The sequence below is a fragment of the Capsicum annuum genome, chromosome 9 (genome assembly GCF_002878395.1).
Source record: "Capsicum annuum cultivar UCD-10X-F1 chromosome 9, UCD10Xv1.1, whole genome shotgun sequence".
Lineage (NCBI taxonomy): Eukaryota > Viridiplantae > Streptophyta > Magnoliopsida > Solanales > Solanaceae > Capsicum > Capsicum annuum.
Window position 1 is genome coordinate 9,118,888 of NC_061119.1, and position 8,687 is coordinate 9,127,574.

Below are 8,687 nucleotides of genomic sequence, written 5' to 3' on the forward strand. Positions count from 1 at the left end.
CTCATCCCAGGATTGTAGTTTTATTTTATCCCATTTTAAGGGCGGGATAACTAATTCCAGGATTGCTAATCCTTGGATAATTAATCCCGGAATAACTTGTTTTCTAACCAAACGACCCCTTACTGTAATACCAGCAAAAATTCTAAAATGTGCCGAGCTGTATTACCTAATCTAACATAATTCAATAAATTAAGTCTATCTCCCCGGTTTTACTTGAATTGGATTGTGACTGGAAAATTTTCCATTTTTGGATACTCCGGAGATGGGCAATTGAAAATCATCCTCTGTGTGAGGAAACAACCCATTAGGGTATTTCCCATTGGTTTTGAGATTTCAAGCGGAGTAAGGGACAAATTGTTGGTAAGGAAAGAGATGAAGGGCAAGTCATCACTAATTGCATCATATCCCAAACCACCCTGAAATCAAAAGGCACCTAGCTCCCACCTGTTGTTTCTTCTCCCTATTAAACTTTTGAGTGGTATTTTCTCCTCCTCCTTCTGTTGACCTTGTATCATTGGAGGATTGATATTTTTAATCTTATCTAACGTTGTGCGACTGCACATTCATTTTAACATCCACAGCATTGCGACAATCATCTTGTGGATATGCCTGACTGTAGAAGCTCAACATTCACTACCAGATAACATAGTTGCTCTTATAACTTTTCTATAAGAACTATCTTTCACTTCCTTGAGTAAAATGTTCAATTATAATATTCTTTGCTTGATGTGTCTGTGAAATAAAAGGAGATGGAAACTATGGGGGTCAGAGCGTGGGCGGGAGGGGGGTGGGAGCTGGAGGTAGCCAATGGGCAATAAGAGCTAAATATCAGCAACTCATTTCAGCTCACTCTTGCAGAATAGGACACATATACAAAGGAAAAAGGAGGATGGTAATCAGTAGTACAGCAACAATAACAATCCGAGTATAATTCAAACAGATCTTATCCATACATTGTGATGGTTGGGAGGTTGTTTTGGATAGACCCTCGGCCCAAAGAGAGATGAAAAGGAAGCAGTAATAAAAAAAAAGTAAGAACAATAAGATAATAAGATAAATGCAGCAAAAATAATAGTCAGATAATATTAAAGATCTAAGAATAAGAAAAAAAGGCAGCCCAGTGCACTAAAACTCCCGCTATGCATACGGTCTGGGGAAGGGCCCCACCACAAGAGTGTACTGTGCGGAGCTTTACCTTGCATTTTTGCCAGAGGTTGTTCTCAAGGCTTAAACCCATGACCTCCTAGTCACATGGCAATAACTTTATCAGTTACTCCAATGCTCCCCTTCAAAGATCTAAGTATAAGCAACTTCAAAAATAATAATTATAATAATACTATTTTCCAAAAAAGAATAATACTAATACTCCTAGAACGGAAAAGAAATACGCTCGGCAACCTACTATCCTCAACCCTAATACTTGAAAGCCTATTTGATGCATTTAATCCACTTCAATCTGTTGGCAAGCAAGCGTCCCAGGAAGCATTAGGGGACATATTGCACATATCCCATAGCTTAATAGTTAACAACCATCTCCATGACTACTATTCCAGAACATAATCCCTTCTAGCCAAGTTGATGGCTTCAATGTCCACCCTCATGTTTTTAAGACCAATATAATTCAAATGAGCTGCAAATACCAGATTCGCCTGCACCTTTATACTGCCATCTTGGCAGAGGCAGACCCACATGGGTCTGATTCTGCTTTGCCAGTCGCATCGGTAGGTCCCTTAGAAGATACTCCCCAGTCACTTTACCATCCCAACTATGCTTCCTTCCAAGATAGCACATGTCCAATATATTTTCTTACTCTTCCTCATCAAAAAAATTCTCGCTCAAATCAATAGAATTAGCGGTAGTTGGACCAAGTTCTGATGCTAAAGGCCCCTGACTCATTTTTCGCACTTTTAGGCACAAATATGGGAGCTTCTGGACGTAATTTGCTATTCAAAGGAGGAGGTGAAACCTGCTTCTCTCCATCAGCAAAATCAGCCCATCTAGGAGCACTTATCTCCCCTTTCATCAAATCTGTCATTCCCTATGGGCGACAGGAGCTGCCCAGATTTGCCTTGATGTTCAAAAGCAATTCCAAAGATTGGGAAAGGACCTCATGAGCCGAGGTACTCAATCTAAGCATGAGTAGCTTGGTGGGCAGATTGAAATATTCTTTTAGGTACTGAAGTTATTTTATAGAATTATAAGTTTAATAGTTTTAGGATGAATTTAAATTTTAAATATTTGTTAGTTTGTTTAGTTGTTGAGAAATTTTATTTTGTGTTAAATTTCAAATTATGCAGATCTTTGTTTTAAGTTTGACTATTTTATTGAAATTCATTGAAAGTAATTCAATCCATTGAGAGTCATTTAAAAGAAAGTTGAAGATGTGGCTTTACAAGTAGTTAAATCAAACAAGCCTACATTAGTTATCTTTTCCGTTTGGATGACAAATTGACATTCTTCTTTTTCATTCATGAGATTTATTTGTTGCTTCTTATTGTTGACATTATTTTTTAAATACCGAAAAATCGAATTTAAAAAACCCCAATTTAACCGAACTGAAGTAGTTCGGTTCGATATTGTTGCACACTATCGAAAAATTGGAAATCGAATAACATAGACCCATCAATTTTACAACATAACCAAGGATCGACAGAGATTCCATTGGTAATCCTTGCTTGTAAGAGGTTTTGTCAAAAAGAAGAAAAAAAACACCAACAAACTGCAGAAAAAAAGAGTTTGTAAGAACTCGAAAACAGTTGCTAACTCAGCTTTATTGATAAATTTCAACCAAAAGCAACCTTAGTCTCTCAAAAAGAGTTTGAAGGTGGACGAAAGAGTAACATTGTCTAGCATAATGGAATAAGTCTTCAAAAGACAAAGTGCAGCAATATGAACAGCCTATCTGGTTGTGACCAGCGAAGATCAACTAACAGCCTCATCTCCACAACCTCAGAACACCGTCAAAAAGAATGTTTACATTGGGGCATCTACAACATCAAAGTTAGACAAGGGGGCGAAGGGAGGTAACAGAGCAGCATGAGCAGCCTCCGTGTTCGGAGGTGCATCCACCTCCTCCATGATTATGTCATCAATGCCGAATATGAACTAACCATTCACATCAGGATACATACTATCCATTGCATTGGCAAAAGAAGCATCATGACCTCAAGCCACTCCTCCAGCAACTGCTATGATCTGCTCAGCATTGGTGCTTTGTCGAGGAAATATGCTCTCATTGTTAGTACTTGGCATTGCTTGTGATGTTCCTGCGGCTTCAGCATCTGCACTAGTTATATCGAGAATGCTCGCTCTTCTATTCTTTTTGGGGACGGCTTTGAGGTGCTTGAAATACTTCTGGGAATGGCTAGCCACCTGCATTGGTGTTCTTGTTATCACACAGTACCTAGATATACTTTTCCAGTCACCTCTTCCATATTTATCTAAGCCCCTGAGAAATGACCTATAGCAGGAAAGAGAGAAATAAGCTATAATCAGCTTAAAAGTTTTACTCTCTCTCAATCAGCTAACTTTTAAAGTCCAGAGACAAAAAGTATGATTCCATAGGTATATTTATCACCTTATGCATGCACTGAGTAGCATTACAGATAACACGAGTCAAAACTAACAACACCCTACCCACTCGCCCACCAAGAATAAAATCATCAGGAGATAACAACATATACCAAATGTAGTTCCACAAAGTGGGCTCGGGGAGGATAGAGTGCACGCAGAACTTACCCCTACCTTATAGGTAGAGAGGCTATTTACGATAGGCCCTCCTTTGGATATGAGACTCCAATATTTGCTGAATCATCCATTGCCCACTCTTTTTCGCCTGGTAACTATATGCACTTACTTCAACTATATGTGCCATTATTGACATTTGAAATTCCGTTGTCGTAAAAGTAAAAGTCGTGCAATCAATTACAAGACATGATTATAAATATCAATTCAGGTGACTAACACTGTCCTCAAGAACTGGAAAGGAAGCCCACCTGTGTTCCAATTCTGTCCAAGAAGCCCCTCTTTGCCTTTCTACATCTGCTTCTGAATTCTGGTTGGAAATGCTTTGCAGTTCTGGATAATTAGGTATTGGAACACGTCCAGAGTCTATGGCTTCCACATCTTCAAGTAATATATTATAGTAGTTTATTATATCATCACCCGATTTCCCTGGAAGTTCATCTTCCATCCTCCTCAATAGATTGTTATCCTTAAAGTAGATAGCGAGGGTAATCTCAAAGATTTTATCCTCCTCTTTAGTCCAGAAGGAGCTATTGCATGTCCGTCGGTTCTCATTTCTTTTTGATATACAAGGAAAGGCTCAAGCATGAAAAGGGAAAGTTCTTGCAGAGGATTCAGAAAACGGATGAGATTCATTATATCACAAAAACAACCATAAATATCTGGTTGGTAAACAGAATCAACCGCAGCAAGACATGTATTCTTTTAAGTAATGAGTAACAGCTAAAAGGAACAAACATGAAGATACATGCACTATACTTCGCACAAAAGTCACCAGAGATAGGAAGCATACTATGGAACATCTACATTCTTTACTTTTTCTATTGGCTATAAGGTCTTATAATAAGAAAGAAGAGTACAAAGAAGTAAACTATTAGTCTCAAGATAAGAAAATCTTGTATCACCTCAGTATTTACTTATGTTCTTGTTAGTGAAACAAACAAAAAAAGGATCTATGGCCTTGTACCACATAAAGTTTAAGAAATACTGACAATCCCACAGATGTTATCAAAACGAATTGATCCTCATATGTTTTAATGATTAGGTTTATGGATAAAAGCACTATTCTAGTTAGAAGTTTAACAAGATGAATGTAAGCAATATCAAGTAGGAAAGTGTCATTTCGCATCCCTTCATATCATCGACCCTCGGCTCAAGGAAAAACATATTAAAGTAGATCGAATAATGGAAGATTTACAGAACCAACAACAACAACATTGAAGGGATTTGGGTGGGTTGCTCCTCGACTTGGGGGAACTATTCCCAGAATCACACAAGCAGTGAGAACTAGGAGATAAACAAAGTGATAAGTTCAGGAGTACAGAAAAGTAAACACAGGATTTTTATGTGGAAACTCCTTGCTCAAGGGAGAAAAACCACGACCCTGGCCTCCAAGATTTCAAGCTCCACTATATTGAAGAAACCTCTTGAATATAGACTCCAAGGATTAACCTCCCAATTCTTTGTTTCCTAGCAATAACTCTATTGCAAGGAAACCAAGCAGTAACTCTACTGCTTCCACCTCCAGCTAACTCTAACTGGACTCCTCAAGCTAACTCTAGCTTGGACAGTCACCTAACTCTAGTTTAAGAACAGAATACAAAGACTCGACTATAAAAAGGAAATAAAGATACAACTTGATGAACAACAAGTTTCCCTATTATAGTTCTAGCCTTTGATTTGCAGTGCTGTGACACTTCAGAAAGATCTTTAATTGTGAGTATATAGAAGTGTTGGTTTTATTATTAAGGAAGATGAGCATTGTATTTTATAACACAAGAAAACCTTGAAGCATTCTTATTGGTTGAGGCAAAAGGTGACAATAACTTTTCACCAACTTGTGTACTATATGCCAGCTGGATTGTTGACTATGATAGAGACAGGTGAGCCCAACCTGTTCCCTAATGCGTAGAGGCCTTTGTCTTCACAACAAAAGCTTCAGGAAACAGGTCCCAAACTATGAATTTGTCAATCATCAAAACTAATGACTTAACAATTTTTCCCTTTTTGATAATGATAAACCCATATAATCATATCAGTATACTCAACGTCTTCAATCAATATCTACACAACACAGCCTACACTTCAACACCACCATATAAGCCACAAGACTACATGCCAAACCCGTTTAGCAACCAATTCCCCCTATCACTAATGCCTATAAGAATAAAGACCTCATCTACCTTATTCCCCTATCAATGAGCATTTAAGTTCCCCTGAATGAGAGAATCCTTATCTTTATCAGCACACCCCACAGACTACATATCTACATAGCATACTCCACATATCTACCACATCCTACAGACTACATATATAGCATACTCCACATATCTGCACAACTACATATCAACACTACTCTGACATGAGCAAGAGAGAATTAGAAATAAACAAGAGAAGTGATAGCACAAAAGGAGAAGTTATCCATGGATAAGTTAGTATCAAAAGACATTCATAAACATAATAACCACAAAAATTTAAAATAATTGTTCCAGGATATTCTAAAAGGAAATTCAAGGTTTAAGGAGAACAAGGATTAAATAAGAAAAGTAGGCAGGATTAGATTCTAAGAAGGAGATTTTAGACAAAACATTCTTAATTTGCAGTCTCCTCCACCCTTTCCTGCAGGGTAGCAATTTCAGCGTACACATCCTGTCCTGAAGTTGTTTCCTCTTCACTTTCTATTCACTAAAGCATCATTCAACACACTAATTTCTCCACCTTGTATAGCAAGCAAATCATTAGAGTCCCTATCTCTTTCTTCAGTCGATTCGGCTCATTCATAAGATCAAACACCAGAGACTTAGGCATTCATTTTCCTTGTAAGCTGAGATGCCATACATCCCCTTTACTAAATAAGCATTCACTTTCCTACACTTAATGTTGAAGTAAGCGCACACCATATTTATCCAGAAACCATAGGGTATCCCATGCCTTCCAGAGTTGGCATTGATAAATGTGCTCAATGTGCAATAACAATGGCTGGAAGATTAACCTTCTTTTGTACTTAAATATCATCTCCAATAAAAATAGTTCTGCACTAGTCAGGGTGGTCTCCTTATCAGACTAAGGAAGCAATGTACTTGTCACAAGTTGACACAACAATTGAAAGTCTCTCCTTATAACTCTTTTGTTAGAGCTTTCAAGGTGTGATCCCTCAAGTACACCACATACTTTTAAAAAATCTGTAGACCCCTTCATATATTTTACACATTTGATTCCTAAAGTTGGGACACGAAGGATTTCAGAGAAAATCTCTTTATCCAAACCTATTTTCATACCATTTACTAGAGAGGTTAGATACAGACCATTGGTAGAAATTTCCAGATTTTGATAAAATATCTCCACCTCCTCTTCATACAGATAGGATGCATCGAATTAGAGCAAGTGGTCCCAATTTTTAAACTTTAACATAATTACCAAATCTCTCATTTCTGATACTGTGGGATCAAAAATTCATCTTCCTAGAACTTTTCTGATGCTTAAGAGTCTCTTCCTCTTCCCTTTCCCTTTTTGACATACTTGAGGAGAAGCCAAGTCCCTTACAAACATCGTGACATGACCTTTTTCTCCTTCCTTTTCTTAAAAATATATCCTCTCTTCTTCTCTGATTTTTACCTAACATCAGTAATGTACTTCTCATAATTGAAGTCAAAACCTTCACCTTCAGAGTCACTCAAGCCTACTGACAAGTGCTCAATATCACTACCCGTGTTACTATGGAAAGTGCTCTTAGTGTCATCTTTTGGTCCTTTAATGTCTACTTTCCTTTCAGCGGCCAAATCAACATAGACTGTATCTATTTGCTCTTCCTCTTCTCTTCCTTCAGTGATTTCTAGGCTATCTCTTCTATTTCCTGACAAATACAGATCAGGTAGACGTAAAGGTTTGTGTAATACCCCATACTATTTCCTATCTCAATTTAGCTCCTAGAATGTCAAAGACCAGCTTCAAAAATAAATAACCTTTGTTACATTTGGAATTTTCCAGTTCTAGACCCTCTAATGTGCAGAAAATTTTCTCAGTTTTCCAACGATAACAATTTTGCCTTAATCCAATACTCAGTTGAGAAGTTATGACATTTTAGTAAAGCAATGTGGCATTTAGACAGTCACCGTGTCGCAGTGGATGCCAAAATGGCAATTGTCCAATTCTAGTGGACCTTTGTGATAAGCCCGCATCGCGTTGAAGCCCCAGTTCCCAATTATCAATTTCTAGTGGCTCACCGCGATGGTGGCACATCGCGGTGATGGCAAAAATGGTATTTTAGTGGCTTACCGCGATAGCTTCGCATCGCGTTGATTTTCTAGTTCCCAATTGTCCCTTATCCAGTGAGCCACCGCAATAGTGTTGCATCGTGGTGGCATGCAAAATCAAAAATTTCTTTTATTTTTCAGTTCTGATTAAAAGTTTTAAAAGGGCACTTTGGTCAATTCCCAAGCCTCCAATTCGTCAAAAACAAAGAATTAAGCCTATTCTAAGCATTTTATGCTTATTTTCATCCATTCTTTATCAAAGAAAAACCCTAGAACTTAAAAAACTTACTCTCCAAGAAATCAATTTCCTCCAGGAAAACTCAAAATCGAGGATTCGCTAATCAAGATAATCAAGAGTTCATCTCCAAAAGCACAAATAGGAATCCAAAGTTCAAGTTTCTTCATCTAATCATCAATTAAGGTATGTGGGGTTTATGAACAAGGGTCCTCTTTCATCCTTGTGCCCAAAACTTATTTTAAAGCTAAATTTTTATATGAATCTACATAAATTTGAATTAGGGTTCATACCTAATATTGTTATTTGTATGATTATGAGTTTTTGAGAGATTTTGAAGTTGAATTGAATGTCTATTTTCATATTTTGATGTGTATTGCAGTAAATTCTAGATTTTGAGTTGAATTATCATTATTTTCATTGACAAGCATGAATATTATGATGTTTTGACATGA

The 8,687-nt window shown here is 37.4% G+C and overlaps 1 protein-coding gene across 1 annotated transcript; it reads right to left on the minus strand.

Moving 5' to 3' along the window:
• Nucleotides 1–3,165: 3,165 nt before the first annotated feature.
• Nucleotides 3,166–4,192, minus strand: LOC107853015 (transcription factor SRM1-like). The gene is made up of 2 exons (XM_016698040.1): nt 3,996–4,192; nt 3,166–3,460 (listed from the first exon to the last, which is right to left on the minus strand). Exons 1-2 carry the CDS (start codon nt 4,190–4,192, stop codon nt 3,166–3,168), a joined length of 492 nt encoding a protein of 163 aa, XP_016553526.1.
• Nucleotides 4,193–8,687: the final 4,495 nt, after the last annotated feature.